The sequence below is a fragment of the Muscardinus avellanarius genome (genome assembly GCF_963383645.1).
Source record: "Muscardinus avellanarius genome assembly, chromosome: 13".
NCBI lineage: Eukaryota > Metazoa > Chordata > Mammalia > Rodentia > Gliridae > Muscardinus > Muscardinus avellanarius.
In genome coordinates this window covers 2,782,827-2,801,839 of record NC_137799.1, presented here as the reverse complement: position 1 = coordinate 2,801,839, position 19,013 = coordinate 2,782,827, and the positions used below count along the sequence as shown (strand labels likewise).

The following is a 19,013-nucleotide window of genomic DNA, read 5'->3' as shown; positions in this document are numbered from 1 at the left end:
AGAATGCCCCTGGGTTCCATCCTCAATACTGAAAAGAAAAAAAAAAAAAAAGAATGGGGAGTTGGGGTCTTTTTGGCACATGCTTATAATCCCAGTACTTGGGAGGCTGAGACAGGAAGATCGCAGGTTCACAGTCAGCCTCAGCTACTAGTGAGGCCCTTTGCAACTCAGTGAGACTCTGTTTCAAAATAAAGAATAAAAAATAGGGCAGGGGGTGTAGCTCAGAGGTCAAATGCCCCTGGGTTCCATCCTCAGACCCGCAAAAAAAAAAAAAAGAAAAAAAAAAGAAAAGAGTAATCTGGAATCAGAAAGCACTACGGTAAGTAATTACTAGTCTGTTTATGTGTCTCTGTATATTTTGCTAAACATGCATGCATTATTTGTTTAATAGAAGAAAATATATACAGGGTAAAGAAGTGCCTTCCAAGGGAAACGTTTAAATTAGGAATCCCGTTCTGCTTCCAGAAGTGGGAGTGCTCACGGATCGGGGAAATCTGCAAGGCATACCCCTGCAAGGTCTCGCTCCAAGGAAGATTGCAGGCGTTCCAGATCAAAGTCCAGGTCCAGATCTGAATCTAGGTCTAGATCCAGAAGAAGCTCTCAAGGCATTATACAAGGTCGCGATCTCGATCCCGCTCCCATAGATGTCCCCGTGGCAGGTCTTACAGTCGAGACCATCGCAGACGACACAGCCACAGTCATTCTCCGATGTCTACTCGAAGGCGTCATGTTGGCAATCGGGTGAATCCTGGTCTCAGTTGTCTTGGAGTGTTTGGGTTGAGCTTATATACCACAGAAAGAGATCTGAGAGAAGTATTCTCTAAATACGGCCCCATTGCCGATGTATCTACTGTCTATGACCAGCAATCTAGGCGTTCAAGAGGATTTGCCTTGGTGTATTTTGAAAATGTAGACGATGCCAAGGAAGCCAAAGAACATGCCCACGGAACGGAGCTTGATGGGCGTGGAATTACAGCCGATGTCTCTATAACAAAAAGACCACATACTCCCACACCAGGAATGTACATGGGGAGACCTACCTATGGCAGTTCACGCCGTCGGGATTACTATGGCGGAGGATATGATCGAGGCTATGATGATCGGGACTGCTATAGCATATCATACAGAGGAGGAGGTGGTGGGTGGAGAGCCGCTCAAGACAGGGATCAGATTTACAGAAGGCATTCACCTTCTCCTTACTGTAGTCGTGGAGGATACAGGTCACGTTCCAGATCTCGATCGATCGTACTCACCTTGTCGCTATTAAAGCATGAAGTTGAAGACCTTCTGAAACCTGCCATAGAGCTGGGATATTGTTTGTGGACAATATATATATATATATATATATATATATATATATATATATATGTTTTTTTTTTTTTTTTTTTTTTTTTGGTGGTACTGGGGGTGGAACCCAGAGGCTTTCAACTTCCAGGCTATACTCCCAGACCCATTTTATATTTTATTTGGAAACAGGGTCTCACTAAGTAGCTGAGGCTGGCTTCGAACCTGCACGATCCTCCTGTCTCGGCCTCCCAAGTGCAGTAATTACAAGCGTGCGCCACCACGCCCGGCTGGACAATATTTTTTATTGTCTCCTGTTTAAAAAGTGAGCAGTGCCTAGTGAAGTTAGGTGACTTATACACCTTTTGTGATGACTACTTGTGGTGGAGTTGAAATTCTGTTTAGTTCTGCATTTGTGTAGTTCGGTGCTTTGTTCAAAGTTAAGTGTTTTCAGGAAAGTATGTTTTGCATGTGTTCTTTTACAGTCTAAATTTTGACTGCTGAGAAGTTTCTATTGTACAAAACTTCATTTAAAAGTTCTTTCTACTGAATCCAGGGTATTCTGAAGATCGAAGCCTGTGTGTAAAATGCTACCAAATTGCAAAAAGCAACAATAAACAGTTTGATTTAAAAAAAAAGAATAAAAATAGGGCTGGGGATCCGGGCGTGGTGGCGCACGCTTCTAATCTCTGCACTTGGGAGGTTGAGACAGGAGGATCACGGAAGATCGAAGATTAATTGAAGCCAGCCTCAGCTCCTTAGTGCGGCTCTCAGCAACTTAGCGAGACCCTGTTTCCAAATAAAACAGAAAATAGGTCTGGGAGTGTAGCCTGGAGTGAGAAGTCCCCTGGATTTCACCCCCAGTACCACACACACACACACACACACACACACACACACACACACACACACTAGGGTTGGGGATGTAGCTTGGAGGTATAATGTCCCTGGGTTCCATCCCTAGAACTGAAAAAACAAACAAACAAACAAACAAACAAAAAATAAGCAGGGGAAGCCAGGCATGGTGGTGGATGCTTGTAATCCCAGTACTTGGGAGGCTGAGATAGGAGGATCGCAGGTTCGAGGACAACCTTGGCAAGTAGTGAGACTCTCATCAACCTAGCAAGACCCTGTTTCAAAAAAAAAAAAAAATAGGGCTGGGAGTGTAGCTCAGAGGTGGAATGTCCCTGGGATCATATCCTAGTAAAAAAAAAATAAAATAAATAACAATTTGTCTCATAAAACGAGCAGTTATTGTAAAGACAGCAGCGAGCCCTTGTTCCAAAGGTGACTTCAGCTGCTCTCACCTTATGCCTGGCCAGCCGAAAGTCCCAGAGGCCGAGAGCTTCACCCCATGCGTGAGGCCCAACCTCACACCAAGCTCTCCACCTGTGCCAAATGTTTGGGGATACTCCGGTGACTCAAAGAGCCGCAGAGCCAGCCACAGCCCTTGGAGCAGAGCCCAGCAGGAGATGCATGGTCACAGACTCTTGCCTGTGGACATCCATGCACAGCGGGCAGTCCTGCGAGGGGTGGGGTACAGTGCTGCCAGGGGGAGGGCCAGGGCAGGCTCCCCCAGGGTCCCAGGGAGGCAGGCAACAAGACCCAAAAAGAGCAGGACTTTCTTTTCTTTTACTTTCTCCCTTTCTTTCTTTCTTTCTTTCTTTCTTTCTTTCTTTCTTTCTTTCTTTCTTTCTTTCTCTTTCTTTTTCTTTCTTTCCTGAGGATTAAATCCAGGGACAGTCTACCTCTGAGCTATCCCTGCAGCCTTGATTTTGTTTTTATGTTTTGTGGTACTGGGGATGGCACCCAAGGGCATTCTACCTCCGAGTTAGACCCCTAGCCCAATTTTTTTTTTTTATTCTTTATTTTGAAACAGGGTCTCAGTAAGTTGCGGAGAGCCTCACTAAGTAGCTGAGGCTGTCCATGAACCGCAATCCTCCTGTCTCAGCCTCCTGAATGCTGGGATTACAAGCATGTGCCACCACGGCCTGGCTCCGGCTTTATTTTTTATGTTAAAACGACGTCTCAGCCAGGCGTGACGGGATGAGTTTGTAATCCCAGTACTTGGGAGCCTGAGATAGGAGAATTGTGCAGTTTAGAAGCCAACCTCAGCTATTTAGTGAGGCTCTCAGCAACTTAGTGAGACTCTGTTTCCAAATAAAATATAAAATAGGTCTGGGAGTGTAGCCTGGAGGTAGAAGGTTCTCCCCCCTACCCCCTGGTAACACACACACACACACACACACACACACACGCACACACACGCACACACACACACACACAAAACAGGGTCTCACTAGGTTGGTGACTCAGAGTTTCCCTACTTCCTGAGGCTTGTCCTCATTCTGCGAGCCTCCTGTCTCAGCCTCCCAAGTACTGGGATTACAAGTGTGCGCCACCACACCCGGCACCCCCAGAATTTAGAGGCCTACTTCACTGAAAATGGAAGTGTCTCATTCTCCTGAGTGCGGGAGAATCTAGAATGTCCAGCTCTCGTCTCGTGTGTTGGACCAGCAGTGGTTAACATCAGCTTCCAGAGACTTCAGAAATACACGGTGATGTGCCACGATCAAACCAGAACTTTGTCCCTTCCCCGTGGAGACCAGGTCCAGGGTGAAGGAGCCAGGCCAGGGTGGGGGCTCCTCCTCTCTAGACGACCGTGACCAGTAGCATCAGTCCAAGATGGTGGCCCTTCAGCCCAAGAGAACGAGAGACCCTTCCTGGAAGGGGCAAGTACTATCTCCTCGCACCCTACGGTGCTCCCAACTGCAGGGGAGGTGGAGACACGTGGCCTCCATCTGGGAGGACTCCTTCCCCGTGCAGATCTACCCAGGAGTTCGATGACTGAAATGGGGGACCGGGAGCTCTGGGGCAGTCCGCCAGCTGTCCACTGCTTTACCAAAAGTCCTGAGACAACCAGCTTCTAAAGAGGAAAGGTTTGCGTGGGCTCCTCAGTCCATGGTCTGGTGTCTTGGTTGCTTTGGGGCCTGTGGGGGGTAGGAAGTAAGAGGGAAGAGAAGGACCCAGGGTCCTGCTGGCCCCTTCAAGGGCATGCCTCCCCCAGTGACCTAACTTCCTCTCCCCAGGCCCCACCTCCAAAGGCAGCCGGCGGGAGGTCAGGCTTGAACACAGGAGCCTTTGCTGGGTGTTTAGATGCAAACTACAAGCCCCATGGGCCACGGACGGCACACAGCCCAGCTCACTCGGTGGCCACAGTCGTTCCGCTCTGGTCCCCTTGCTCGCTGCTGCATCTCTCTGGGTTCTTCTTTTCCTTCTTCTTTTCCTAGTACATTGAACCCAAGGACATTCTACCGCTGAAATACATCCCCAACCCTATTATTTATTTATTTATTTATTTATTTATTTATTTATTTTTGCAGTGCTGGGGATAGAACTCAGGAGCATTCTACCTCCAAGCTACACCCCCAACCCTATTTTTTATTCTTTATCTTGAAACAGAGTCTCACTGAGTTGCAGAGAGCCTCACTAAGTAGCTGAGGTGCTATCCTCCTGTCTCAGCCTCCCGAATGCTGGGATTACAAGTATGTGCCACCATGCCCGGCTTCCCAGCCTATTTGTGTGTGTGTGTGTGTGTGTGTGTGTGTGTGTGTGTGTGTCTACGGATGGAATTCCAGGGGCATTCGACCTCCGGGCTATACCCTCTACCCTATTTTTTATTCTTTATTTTGAAACCAGGTCTCACTGAGTCGCAGAGGGCCTCACTAAGTAGCTGAGGCTGGCTGCGAACCGCGATCCTCTGGTCTCAGCCTCCTGAATGCTGGGATTACAAGCGTGTGCCACCACGCCCGGCTCCCAGCCTAATTTTTTATTCCTCATTTTGAGCCAGGGTTTCACAAAGTTGCAGAGGGGCTCACTAAGTAGCTGAGGCTGGCCGCAAACCTGGGATCCTCCTGTCTCAGCCTCCCAAATACTGGGAATACAATCGTGCGCCGGCACACCCGGCTCCTCTGGGTTCTTTTGAACTTACTTCACTGGGAGTTTGTCTTGTTGGAGAGCATGGCTGAGTTGGTCTCTTTACTTACTACATGTTCATTCAGAGTTCCTGTTTTTCTTGGGTCACTTTGGGTAGTTTGTGTGTTTCTAGGAATTTGTCTATTTCATAGAATTACATCGAGTTTATTGGCAAATAATTTGTTCATAGTATTCTGATGGTCCTTTTTCTTTCTTTCTTTCTTTCTTCTTTTTTTTTGCGTTACTGGGGATGGAATCCAGGGTCATACTACCTCTAAGCTACACCCCTAGCCCCATTTTTTATTCCTTTTTTTTTTTTTTTTTTTTTTTGGTGGTACTGGGGATGGAACCCTTCTACCTCTGGGCTACATTCCCAAACTTATTTTATATTTTATTTGAATACAGGGTCTCTTAAGCCAGCAAGGCTAGCTTCGAACGTGCGTGATCCTCCTGTCTCCGCCTCCCAAGAGCGGGGATTATGAGCGTGCGCCACTACGCCCGGCTTTTATTCCTTATTTTGAAATAGGATCTCACTGAGTTTCAAGGGCCCCTCATTAAGTAGCTGAGGCTGACTGAAAACCTGGATCCTCTTGTCTCAGCCTCCCAAATGCTGGGATTACAAGCTTGTGCCACCACGCCCGGCTGGTCCATTTTTATTTCTGGAGTCAGTAGTAATCCCCTCCAACTTTTTTTTTCTTTCTTTTTGCGGGTCTGGGGATGGAACCCGGGTACATTCGACCTCCAAGCTACACCCCCTGCCCTAGTTTTTATTCTTTAATCTGAAACTGGGTCTCACTAAGTCACGGAGGGCCTCATTAAGTAGCTGAGGCTGTCCGGGAACCGCGATCCTCCGGTCTCAGCCTCCTGAATGCTGGATTATAAGCGTGCGCCACCATGCCCCGCCCCCCCTCCAATTTTCCTCCTTGATTTTCATAGTATTAGTCCTCTCTCTGTCTCTCTCTTTCTCTCTTTCTCCCTGTCTCTGGTATTAGAGATTGAATTGAGGACCTTGCACATACTAGGCAAGCACTCTGAGCACTCTACCGCTGAGCTACATCCCCAGCCTTTCTTTCTTCTTTCTTTCTTTCTTTCCTTACTTATTTTGCAATACTGGGGATTGAACCCAGGGGCATTCTGCCTCTGAGTTACACCCTAGAGCCCTATATTTTTCTTCTTTATTCTGAAACAAGGTCTCACTAAGTAGCTGAGGCTGGCCATGAACCTGTGATCCTCTTGTCTCAGCCTCCCAAGTACTGTGATTTCAAGCATGTGCCACCACATTCAAATAAAAATTTTTTAAGTTGCCTAGGCTGACCTTGAACTTATGATCCTTTTGTCTCAGTCCTGTGTCTGTCTGTCTGTCTGTCTCTCACACTGGAGATGGAACCCAGGGGCATTCTACCTCTAAGTTACACTCCCAGCCCTATTTTATTCTTTCTTTGAAACAGGGTCTCACTAAATTGCTGAGGGCCTTGTTAAGTTGCTGAGATTGGCCCTGAACCTGTGATCCTCTTGTGTCAGCTTCTCAAGTACTAGGACCACAAAGATATGTCACCACATCCAGCCTCAGGTTTCTCTTTTTACATTTTGTATTTTTTGGGGGTGGGGGCTGGGGACATTTCTTTGGGTTTCAAAACCGATTGAGCTACCGGGTGTGGTGGCACACTGGTAATCCCAGCATTCAGGAGGCTGAGACAGGAGGATCATGGTTCGAGGACAGCCTCAGCTACTTAATGAGGCCCTTTGCAACTCAGTGAGATCCTATTTCAAAATAAAGAATAAAAAATAGGGCAGGGGGTGTAGCTCTGAGGTAGAATCCCCTGGGTTCCATCCCCAGTACCACAAAGGAAAAAAAAAAAAAGAGTTTTTAGAGTTTTGCCACAGGGGAGGGGGGAAGGAAAATACTCATAATCAAGAAGAAGAATATGGAGTGAATTCACCGAGTCCAGTACAGCTACATCTACGTACTCAAGAACAGTGAGTCAAATTGCGGGCCACAGAGGAGAAATCCCAGTATTGTGCCTCCTGGGACTTGACCCAGTGAGGGAGTGGTGGTGGCAGAGATATCACACCATAGGAGAGCGTGCAACCTGGCACCCCCCATAGTTTAAAGCAGCCTCTATCGACTCCCTGGGTCGGAGACTCTGTGATACAACCCAGTAAAGGAGTAGTAGGGTCTGAGATAATACAGACTCGAGATCCAGAGCACCTTAAGTGAAGCCATAGTGACCCAAGGGAAGAACCCAGAGAAGGCACAAACCTCCGAAATCATGGGAAAGAGGAATAACACTGGAGCAATGAATGCCCACAACCCCACAACATCAGAACCTGATAAAACAGAAAATCAGAGATTTCTAGAAGATCAAATCAGGAAAATAACTGTAGAAATAATAGAGGTGCTTCGAAAAGAACTCAGAGAGAGCCAAAAAGAGATAAAGGATGCAATTAATGAAGTAAAGGCCTCAATTCAAAGCACAAACAACCGATTAGACCACATGGAGAACAGAATCTCGCTCTTAGAAGATGAGCAATCCAAAAATGAATGCATAGTTTCTAATCTAGAAAAAGATATCCAACAGCAGGAATCTGACATTGAAGAAATATGGGCCCATCTTAAGAGAGCTAACCTAAGAATAATTGGAATAGAGGAGGGAAAAGAAAGTGATACCAAAGGGATCAACAATCTCTTCAAGGAAGTAATAGCAGAAAATTTTCCAAATATAGAGCAAGAGGTTGATACACAGATCCAGGAAACTTATAGAACTCCCTTTAGACAGGATCCGAGAAGAGGATCCCCATGCCATATAATTGTCAAAATGACCAATGTGGAAGCCAAGCAGAGAATCTTAAAGGCAACAAAAACAAAGGGCCAAGTGACATTCAGAGGCAAACCAATTAGAATCACTCCAGACTTCCCAAACCAAGTCATGAGAGCCAGAAGGGCTTGGAGTAACATATTCCAAACTCTGAAAGAAAACAACTTCCAGCCAAAAATTTCCTATCCAGCAAAACTTTCTATCAAATTAGATGGAGAAATAAGAAGCTTCCATGACAAACAGAAACTGAAGGAATTTATGTCTTCAAAACCAGCGCTAGAGAAAATACTCAAAGAGATTAACTACAAAGAAGAAATAGGTAACACACACCAGAACCAAAGAAACAAGATTTTCCATCCAACAGACAACTAAGATTGGTTATCTGTGGAGATTCATTACTTATGTTAGTCTTTTACCTATCTCTAAATTGTATTGTTTGCCTTTATTATTGTTAATATTTAGGATTTCTAGTTGGAATATTAATATACCTTCAGATATAGCATTTGGAAATATTTTATCCCATTCTATTAGTAACTTTTAACTCTGTTTACATTGTCTTTGGATATACAATATTTTCTTTTATTTTTTAGGGAGTTTGTATATTCTTCTGTTGCCTGTGCCATTGAAATCATATCCAAGAAATCACTGCCAATTTCAATGTTGTGAGGTTTTATGACCCAGATTTTCTCCTAAAAGTTTATAGTCTTAAGATTTATATTTAGGTCTTTTATCTAGTTTGAGTTAATACTTGCATGTGGGATTAGGTAAGGGTCCAATTTTATTCTTTTCCATGTAATTATTATTTTTCAACAATATTTAGTTAAAAGATTATTATTTCCACCACCAAATCTTCGTGGAAACCTTGTCAAAAATAACTTGACAATATAGGGAAGAAGTTAGCTCTAGGCTTGTATTTAACTCCAATGGTCTATATATCTGCCTTTAGAACAGTACTACACTGTTTCAATTATTGTAGCTTTATATGGTTTGAAATCAGAAAATATACATCTTCTAGCTTTGTTTTTGCTTCGAGATTGTTTTGGGTATCTAGAGTCCATATTCCATATCAAGATAGATTTTTTTCTGAAAAATAAATATATGATAGTTTCACCTAAAAAAAAGAAAAAAATATTCTCTGGTAAGAAAGAAAGCAAAAAGAAATATTGAAATGTTATCTTTAAGACATCAAAAGCTTGGTATCAGACAAATGAAACTGTTATGTGAGATTATCATTTTTAATTTTGGATAAATTGCTATAATACTAGATGTCAACCACTAAGCCAAGCATGGGAGGGAGGGATGGGGAGGGAATGGGGTGGGGATCGGGTGGGGGCTGACTGGGCGATGTGTGCATGTATGTCTACAAAAGTTTGTATCCCACTATGATGTATGAATACAGTGCACCAATAAAATAAAATTAAAAAAAAAAGAAGAAGAATATGGGCGTGGTGGGCACACTTGTAATCCCAGCATTCGGGAGGCTGAGGCAGGAGGATCACGGTTCATGGACAGCCTCAGCTACTTAGTGAGGTCCTTTGCAACTCAGTGAGACCCTGTTTCAAAATAAAGAATAAAAAATAGGGCTGGGGGTATAGCTCACAGGTAGAATGCCCCTGGGTTCCATCCCCAGCACTGCAAAAAAAAAAAAAAAAAAAGTAAAATTAAGATCGGGCTGGGGGTGTAGTGGAGATGAATATCCCAGTTCAAACCCTAGTTACTTACACACACACACACACACACACACACACACACACACGAAAACAACAACAAAGTATCAAACTGTATTTAAGGCACTAAAGATACAGAAGGAGACAAAGACCTGGGTGCTGGAGCAGAGGCAGTCGAGACACCTGCCAGGAAACGGAAGGATGAAGGGGAGCAGAGGAAGGAAAGGCCTGCCTCCTCCCAAGGCCTGGGCTCGGCAGACGCCCCATCCCTTCCCAGCGCTGGAGGATGAGCTCCTAGCTCCACACTCTTTGGTAGAGAAGGAAACCGGGTTGGGGTTAAGAGGTGCAGGTGGGGTGCACAGCATTCCCTCAGAGGCCCAACTTCAGCAGTGGACAAACTCCAAGAGCCAGAGTCCGGGAAGGGAGAGGAAGCCGGCACCGGGGCTCCCCCAGTCCCTCCCCAGGGTGCACCATGGCTCCGGCAAAGGGCCTCTGTACTAGCCCTTGGGTGTGAGCACAGGGCCCTTACAGATTCGGCCTCCCAGAGGCTGCTTCTCAGCACCTCCTGGGGCACCTGTGAGCGGGTGGCTGTGGGGATGAAGACCCAGACCCCAGAGCAGGCCAGGTTCCAGTGCTACGTGGAGGTGGTCTCAGGCCAGAGGGTGGTGTGGGGTTGCAGCTTTCAAGATGGCACGCACAGACAGCCTGGCTGGCCCCCGAGCCTGCACTTTGTCCAGGCCCTAAGAGGTCACAAGCAGGCTCCAGAGCTATTTGTTTTGGCCAGGGGAGCAGGTGTCTTTTAAAGTGGCAGGTGGCCCGGTCCTGGTGGACAGAGGGCTTAAGGTGCCTAGGAGGAGGACCAGTCCCTGCCGGAGGAAGGCAGGGGGCTGCCACGCTGGATGGGACCAAAGCAGACTGTTCAGGGCACTGCTCCGGGTGCAGGGCAGGGACAGGGCGTTCTAGGGGCCTCCTTCAGAACCTCCCCTTCTCAGCCTTTCTGCAACAGGACTGCCTCCCTCCTCTTGAGGAGACCAAGGCAAAGTCTCCTCGGGGGGCCCCTTGCCCGGGGGCTTAGAAGCTGCCCGAGCTCCCGCACAGCTAGGAAGGGCTGCCAGAGGGTTCGGCCGGTCCTCCAAACTGCTTCCAAGGCCGTTGGGGCTCTGCGGGCTCAGCGGTCCTTCGTTTTGGCTCTGTGACCGAGGGCGAGTTCCTTGCCCCTGGAGCCTCAGCGTTCTCACCTGCGAACCGGGACAGAACTCCTGCCTTGGGCGGGCGCGCGGGGTCCACAGCAGAGCACCCCAGCAACCCAGGCCGGCCCAGGTCCGCAGCGGGCTCCCGCTCGGCCTGGACCAAGCCCGGCGACCCCAGGGCTTGGGTGGGTCCGGTCCCGCCCACCCGAGGGAACCCGAACCTTGCCTTTGGCGGGCTCTTTGGGCCCCCGAGGAAAGATGTTTGCTCTTGTCGTTTTCAGTGGGTCGGACACGCACGACGTGTGCCTGCTTTAGGTCACAGCTGTGTAAAACCTCAGTATACATCAGAGTCATCTTCACACAGATCTGAAACCCGCCCGCCAGCCGAGTCTCTCAAAACACAGGGAAAGGGCCCTGCTCAGAAATCCCGGACTGGGGGACGGTCCCGCTCGCGCCGCTCACCGAGCCGCTGGGGAAACTGAGGCTCGGGGCGGAGAAGGTTTCCGGGCAGGGGCGGAATCGCCCCTGGCAGCCGTGGGGAGCCGCTGCCCTCTCCCTCGCCCGCCAGCTCCGGGGCCCCGGCGGGTCGGGGCGGCGGCGAGGGGCGTGGCCAGGCGAGGCCCCGCCCCCGCGGGCCCGGGAGCCCGCCGGCGCCCCGCCCCCGCCCCGCGCGCGCCCCCGCCAGGCTAATTAGGCGCGCGGTTTGTTTACAAACACGGGCTCTCGCAGGTGCGGCGGGGCCCCGGGGCCGCTCGGGGCGGGGGGGCGCCGGGCGGGCGGGGTCCGGGCCGCGCCCCCGCCCGCCGCCCGCCGCCCCCCGCGCGGGCGCCCTCCCCGCCGCGGCGCCCCGGCCCGCCGCCCCGGCCCCGCCCGCGCGCCCCCCGGGCCGGGCCCGCTCGCGGCCGGGTCGGCGGGGCGGGCGCGCGGGGCGCGCCGGGACATGTAGTCCGCGCGCCGCGGCCTCCCCTGGGCGGCCCCGGCGCGGGCCCGGCCGCGGACTACGACTCCCGCCAGGCGCCGCGGCAGCGCGCGGGCCCCGCGCGGCTCGGCGCGTCTATTATGCTGCCGGGGCCGGCGAGCCACGGAGGAGCCGGCCGCGCGGGCCGGGCGGGGACGGCGCGGGAGCGGCCGCGGCCAAGTACGCCTCCCCGGGCGGCGGGCGCGGGCGGCGGCGCGGGCGGGGGCCGCGGGCGGGGCGCGCCGCCTTTGTGCGCGGCCGCGGTGCAACAAAGCGCGGCGCTGCGGGGCGCGGCGCGGGCGGCCCCCTCCCGCCCCGGCGGGGGCGTCGCCGGCCGGGGCGGCAGCCCGACTCGGCGCGGCCCCCCTCGCGGGAGGGGTCTCCCCGCGCCTCTGCCCGCCATCTTCCGAGGCGGGGAGCCCGCGGGGCGCGGCGGCCGGGCCTGGCCGCGGTCCGGCGCCACTTTTTGGGCGCGCGGCCGGGGCGGGGGCAGGGCCGGGCCGGGGCCGCGCGCGGCCGGCGGGAGGGGCGACGGCGTGGCGGCCGGGGAGGGAGGCGCTCCGCGCAGAGTTGCGCGCCCGGAGTCCCCGCTGCGCCCCTGCGAGTTGCCGGAGTCCGGTGGCCAGGCCTGGAGGAGACCGAGTCCGTTTTGGAACCCGTCCGGAGAGCCCTTACCCGGCCAGGTCGAGTCGGGGCGGGGGGGGGGGGGCCCTTCCGCCCTGCCCACTGGGGGTGGGCACCGGCGTGGCGACGCGGTGCCAGCCCGTCTGGGGGTGGGGGCGCGCACCCTCGGCCTCGTACGTGGCCGTAGGGGCCCCCGTGCGTGGAGCTCGCTGTCCGCGGCGTGGAGGCCCTGGGCCAGGGGCACTGCGCGCCCAGCCCGCCGAGCCCCCCCGGGGGCGGTCCACCGTGAGTTCCCGCTGTTAGGCCCGGGCCCGAGTGCCGCCCCTACTTCTGGTTGGGAGCGTTTTGCGCAGAAGTGCACGGCCGGTTTCCTCCCCCTTCGATTAAACTTGGTTCTCGGCGGCCGAAGTTAAGGGTGGCGGTGGTATGTCTACTGGTGGGCTCGCCCAGGTCCTCCGCGTGCCCTCCCCTCCCCCGTGCGGAGGAAGAACGCGAGTTTTCTTCTTTCCCCGCGCGCCTTACGAACTTCCTCGCGTACTCTGCTTTAAAATGGAGATTTTTTTCCCCCCTGGGTCTCTGCAGTGCCCCCGGGGAGATCCTGACATGTACGCAGCCTTACTTGGCAGAGTGGTTTCTTCTTGGCTTTCCAGGGGGTCTAGGCCAGGTCTGAGCCCCTGCCAGTTCTGGCCTCAGGAGTAATGGACCTTCCCTCCTTTTGGGGGGGAGGGGCGTGTCCTTCCCGGGCGGCCCTGAATGGGGCTCTCATTTGCAAATAAAGGTCTGTTTGCCCTGGTCTGTCTCAGCCCTTGATGTGTGCTGGTGGTTACCCATCTGGAGAGATAAGGCACAGCCGGAAGGGCCCCTGGCGGGCAGTGGGGGGCATTCTTTTCCGACCTTTCTGGTAACCTCCGTGTTCGGGCACCAGGTGCCTGCACAGACAGTCCAAGCAGCTGTGGAGTGTCTGTCTGATCCCGGCCCAGCCACTGAGCCGACTGCAGAGGAGAGCTTTTAAAGGCTTGCTTGGGTGGACCCTGAGCTCCGGTGAGTCTTTTTTGTTTTGCTTTTAGAAAGTGGAGATTGATTTCCTTCCACAGCGCCCGCCCCTGCTTTAGAAGTAAACTTTAACTAGAGGATGGGCTTGTACACGCTTCTCCCTCCCAGGACTCCTGGCCAGTCGTCCAAAGAAAGTGAAAGTTGGGGCGGGGGTGTCTGGAGGGAAGGCCTGCGGTGGGCTGCAGTGTCCACTGCAGTGTCCGCTTCCTGGTTCTTGGTGGCAGAGTCTGCCTGGGGCATGGTGGCCCAAGGCCTGCCAGGTGGAGTCACTGGGCTAGGACGGGAACAGCTGTGCCGCCTTCGGGGTCTGTCCACCCACTGGTGGCCCCGTCCTCAATGGGTAGAGCCTCAGTCCCCATCCACAGGGACCGGGTGGGCTGGGAGCAGGCCGCCCAGCCCAGCTTGCTGCAGCCCTGAGCGCGCTGGAGGCCACTCTGCAGCTCTCCCGTTCTGGGTCACAGTCAAAGCTGGAGGGTTGGCAGTGGGCAGTGGGCCCCTCATTGGCACACACACCTCTACCAGGGAGCTCATCCTTCTTAAGGTGGCAGGAAGCTGGGCATGGTGGCACACACCTGTAACCCCAGTATTTGGGAGGCTGAGACTGGAGGATCTCAGGTTGGAGGACAGCCTCGGCTACTGGCTGAGGCTTAGACCCTCAACAACTTGTTTTGATGTTAAAAAAAAAAAAATAGGGCAGGGGTGTGGCCCCAAGGTAAACTGTCCCTGGGTTCAGTCCCCAGTACAAAAAGAAAAGAGCAATAGGAAATTGTGGCGGACTGCAGTGTTCCTTTCCATAAGAAAGCTTTATGTTTGTGGGCCTGATAGCTGGAGTCTGCCTGGGGCCTTCTCTCTCGCCCTGAGGTCCTGCCCCTCGCCGGGAAAGACCAAGCGCAACAGGCACGCCGGGTGCTGAGCAGGCAGGCCGGGTGCTGCCATGTACCGGTTAGGTTTTCCCAGGACAGCCTCACCCAGCCTTGTGCGTTTGCTGGTCACTGCTGCCTCGGAGAGGCGGGCGCTTAGTCTGTGGCAGAGAGGGGGACTTTGTCAGCATCCTCTGCTCTGTGAAAGGCGGGCGGCGGAGTCCCTGTGTCCCGGCGCTCTGGGGGACCCCAAGTGTCTTTTCAAGGAAAGACCTCCCGTTTGGCTAGTTTTGATCTGAATTCACAGTGGTGCTGTGGGGCCTGCGAGTGCGTGCGTGTGCGTGTGCATGCGTGCGTGTGTGTGTCTAGAGGTGCTGTGCCATTTCAGAGCTGTGGCCTGTTTCTTTGGCAGTGTTTGACTGTTTCTGAAGGCAGCCCGTTCTCAGCGTCCCTCTTCCTAGGGCCTTTATACCACCCATTGACGATGCGTGTTGGAGAAAGTCCCTCCTGCCACAGGTCCCAGGGTCCTACAGAGGCGTCCCAGGCCAGCGAGGTGTTGGGAGGGCGTTTGACAAGCACACGGGATCACACAGGCTTTCCCAGTGTAACGAGCGGAGGGGATCCTGGTGGGCCTGGGGCTGGGACTCCATCCCCAGGAGCTGTGGGGATCCCAGGTTGTCGTGAGGGCTGAGCAGGCCATGCACATGCCTTTCTGCCTGTGAAGCCAGCTCAGACGCCATAGCTCCTGCCATCAGGTGGTCACTGTGGCTGTGGGTACCCCTGGCACACAGCCAAAGGAAGAGGGGTGGTCTGAACAGGACAGGGGCCCTTCCTGGCCGTGGGGCCTGGTGCCAGAGGTGCCCGGCGGGTGCACACGGCCACTGAGCACTCCAGGGGAGCGGGCCCGGTGCTGGCCAGGGCTCCCGTTTCTCAGTGTGGGTGGGATGGAGCATAGTGGAGGTGAGGGCTGTGCATCCGCTCAGGAGGCCTGGGTGCCGACTTCCCAGGTGGGCTGCTGGGTGTGGGGAAGGGGAGGCCTGGGGAAACCTGGATCATCAGAAATCCTAGTACTGAGATTCTTTTTGTGTGTGTGTGTGGTACTGGGGGTGGAACCCAGAGGCTTTTTACCTCCGGGCTATACTCCCATACCTGTTTTATATTTTATTTGGAAACAGGGTCTCACTAAGTTGCTGAGAGCCTCACTAAGTAGCCGAGGCTGGCTTTGAACCTGTGCGATCCTCCTGTCTCAGCCTCCCAAGCGCGGGGATTACAAGTGTGCGCCACCACGCCCGGCTTCTAGTACTGGGACTCTGTCATCTTCGTACTTGGTTAACTGAGACAGGAGGGCCACAGGTTCGAGGCCAGCCTTAGCAATTTAGTGAGACCTTGTTTTAAAATAAATAAAAAATCAGGCTGTGGGTGTAGCTTGGTGGGTGTAGAGTGTACCTGGGTTCAATCCTCAGTACCGCAAAGAAGAAGAAAAAGCAAGCAAGCGTGAGAAGCCTTAGGCTGTGTGTGGGGTGAAGGGTAGAGGAGAGGCGGGGACAGCAGCTGCCCCGCGCCGCTGTGTCGGGCTGGGACTGTCCTCAGGCTCAGCGAGCCAGCCTGCACAGGGTGGCTGGGCTGCAGGCAGCTGCTGGTGGGCAGGTGTGGTTCGGACTGGGGTGAGCTTGGGGTGCTGGCTGGGGCGCCTGACAGCAAGGGCCCCATGCTGTCTGTTGCAGGGAGTCCACGGTGGACAAGAGGCCCCACCCATGTGGACACCCGTTCCTCTGCTGGCTTCAGGGAAGGGAGCAGTTGGTTCTGTCCATCACCAAAGCCGGCCCTGCCCTATGGATCCAGTTCCCCGAGGCCTAGAGGGCCGGCCCCACCGTGGACGCTCCCGGACACTTAGCTGGGTCTGCTGTACCGAGGATAGCAGCGCCCCCCTGGAGTGTGGCTGTGGGATTCTTTGGGGAGGGCAGCAAACCTAGGGTGGGGTGGACAGCCCTCTTTAAGCCTGGCTCTGGCCCCTTCTGGGCCTCTTGCCTCAGAAGCGGCCACCTGTTGGGGCAGCTGACGTGGTGGCTGGGGAGCCTTACAGCAAAGCAGCAGGGACACTGGGCTGTGGTGTGCGCTGTGGGTCCCTGAGGCACAGGGTCCCGGGGACAGGAGGGACCCTGTGTATAGCAAGACCCCAGGGTCTCTACAGGAGACCCTGGGGTATAGCAAGACCTCCAGAGATACAAGTCCTCGGGTGTGATGAGCCCAGGCAGAGAGGGAGCGTGCGAAGGGGCAGCCCCTCGGAAGGCTGTGTGTGGCTGGTGGGGGTGGAGGGTCTGAGCAGGTAACGGGAGAACGAGTCCAGGGCAGGCCTGACACCTCTTTGGGTCCAACTCCGATCCAGGGGACCCACGGCTGGCTTTCTGTGCGCCTCTGACTGTCGCCCTGCAGGTTCTGAGCCAGAGAGGCTGTCCCCGCCCTGCCCGTGTTCTCCCTGAAACGCTTGCCTGTCCTTGCCTGTAGCCAGGGTGGCCTTCCCAGATGCCCTTCTGCTGGAGTGGGGCTTCTTTCCTGGGCCCCAGGGAGGGCAAGCGGCCAGCCTGACTAGGGCCTGGTGTGGAGGGAGGTGCCCACCTTTCTTGGGTGCTGGGCTGTGGAGCCAGCCTCGGGGACCCTGTGTAGCGGTACCTAGCGCCCCTGGAGGGCAGGGGAGGGGAGACGGAGCCTGTGTGTGGCAGGAGGGGCGGGTGAGGCTCTTCCTAGTTTCCCTGGGTGCTCCGCTTGGGGGCTCATCTGTTCCCGGTCTGTCCAGGCCCCGAAACCACTGGCCTCATGAATTCGCTGGACTCTTCCTCTGGGCTGGGCAAGCATGAGTGGCTGGGTCTCTGCTTGCCCTCAGACCCTCAGCTCCCTAGGAGGAAGAGGGCTGGAAGGCCAGCCCGGGACCTGGGAAAGGGCAGGGCAGATTAGGCTTCAGGCAGGGCTGGCGTTGGCCCTCTGCCTTGCAGCTGCCAGGTGCTTTTCAAGGTCTCGCGGGACCATTGACCTGGGCTTCCACTCTGTGTCAGGGGATTGTGGTTTGTCTGCTTTGCACCAGTGGTTTCGGATCCTGTCCAAGGCAGCTGCCTCTCTACTCCGACTTTCACCCACATGTGCACGCAGCCCGCCTGCCTGTGCTGGGCTGGTGGGGCACCCTTGGCTGGGACGTGGGCTCCGTGAGCAGCTGGTGCTGCACGGGGATCCCAGAGGTCCACCTCAGGAAGGGGCTTGCTCTCCCCTCTGAGGCAGGCTCCATCCTGAGTGGGCACAAGGCGTCTTGCCTTCCTGGGCCTGTCGCTCAGAGGGCTGCTGGGCTGGACGAGGCAGAGGCTGGGAGGGTTGCTGGGCCGAGGGCCTGAGTGGTGAGTGCCTTGGGCCACCAGCCCCTTTACTAGGGGAGTCTGAGCAGTGAAAGCGATTGTCCCTCGGCCTGGCGTGGGGAAGATTGGCGTCCAGCCCCACTGGCACTGAGCACGTGTTAGAGCCAGACGGTCTGCACTCTTCCGAGGAGGAGCCAGTTACCCTAGAAGACCAGACCCCTCCTGCTGCCCCTTCCCCTGAAGGCAGGTAGAATGCAGGGGGGACTGTGTGGCTTCCAGACGTGACCACCTGGTATCTAACCTTGAAGGGACTGCGGGCTCTGTGCTGCTCTGCCCTCCCGCACGGACCTGGCTGCCCCGCCTGAGTCTATCCTCTGCCCCGGAGTCCGCAGGAGCAAGGTGTGGTTCCCAGGCCTCGCAGTTGCAATGGGGGATGCTGGACATGGGCACAGGGGTGCACCCCCTTCTTGTATGGTGCAGGTTTTAGATGTAGATTGTAGTGAGGGGTGCTGCATATCAGCCCTGGGTAGGGAGGCTCTGAGGGTCAGTCAGGCAGCTCAGGATCTGTGTGGCTTTGTTCAGACCCCTGACTAGATATGTTTCACTTATAGAACTTCTGGTATGACTCTGGGTGGAAGTCAGGGGCGTTCTACCGCTGAACTATGCCCCAGCTCTATTTTATTTATTTTTGTGGTGCTGGTGATTGAACCCAGGGGCATTCTACCTCCAAGTTACCCCCCTCCAACCTTTTTTGTTTTTTGTTTGGAAGGTCACTGGGTTGCTGAGTCTTGCTAAGTTGCTGTGATTTGAACCTGTGATTCTCCTATCTCCGCTTCCCATGGGATGAGATTATAGGCGTGTGCCACCATGCTGAGCTAGATAAGGACTTTTTAAAAGTTAGAACCTTGAGCCAGGTGTAGTTGGGCACGCTTGTAATCCCAGCATTCGGAGGGAGGATCGTGGTTCGTGGACAGCCTCAGCTACTTAGGCCCTCTGCAACTGAGTGAGACCCTGTTTCAAAATAAAGAATAAAAAATTGGGCAGGGGCCAGGCGTAATGTCGCACGCTTGTAATCCCAGCATTTGGTAGGCTGAGACCGGAGGATCACGGTTCGCGGACAGCCTCAGCTACTTAGTGAGGCCCTCTGCAACTCAGTGAGAAATGGTTTTAAAATAAAGAGTAAAAAATAGGGCAGGGGCTGTAGCTTGGAAGTCAAATGCCCCCGGGTTCCATCTCCAGACCTGC

General features: G+C 54.0%; 1 protein-coding gene across 1 annotated transcript; it reads left to right on the top strand.

Moving 5' to 3' along the window:
• Positions 1–708: 708 nt before the first annotated feature.
• On the top strand, positions 709–11,626 carry LOC308272629 (transformer-2 protein homolog beta-like; the record flags this gene model as incomplete). Its single annotated transcript, XM_080709497.1, has 2 exons — positions 709–1,245; positions 11,501–11,626. 2 exons carry the CDS (start codon positions 709–711, stop codon positions 11,624–11,626), a joined length of 663 nt encoding a protein of 220 aa, XP_080565623.1.
• Between the last annotated feature and the right edge of the window lie 7,387 nt (positions 11,627–19,013).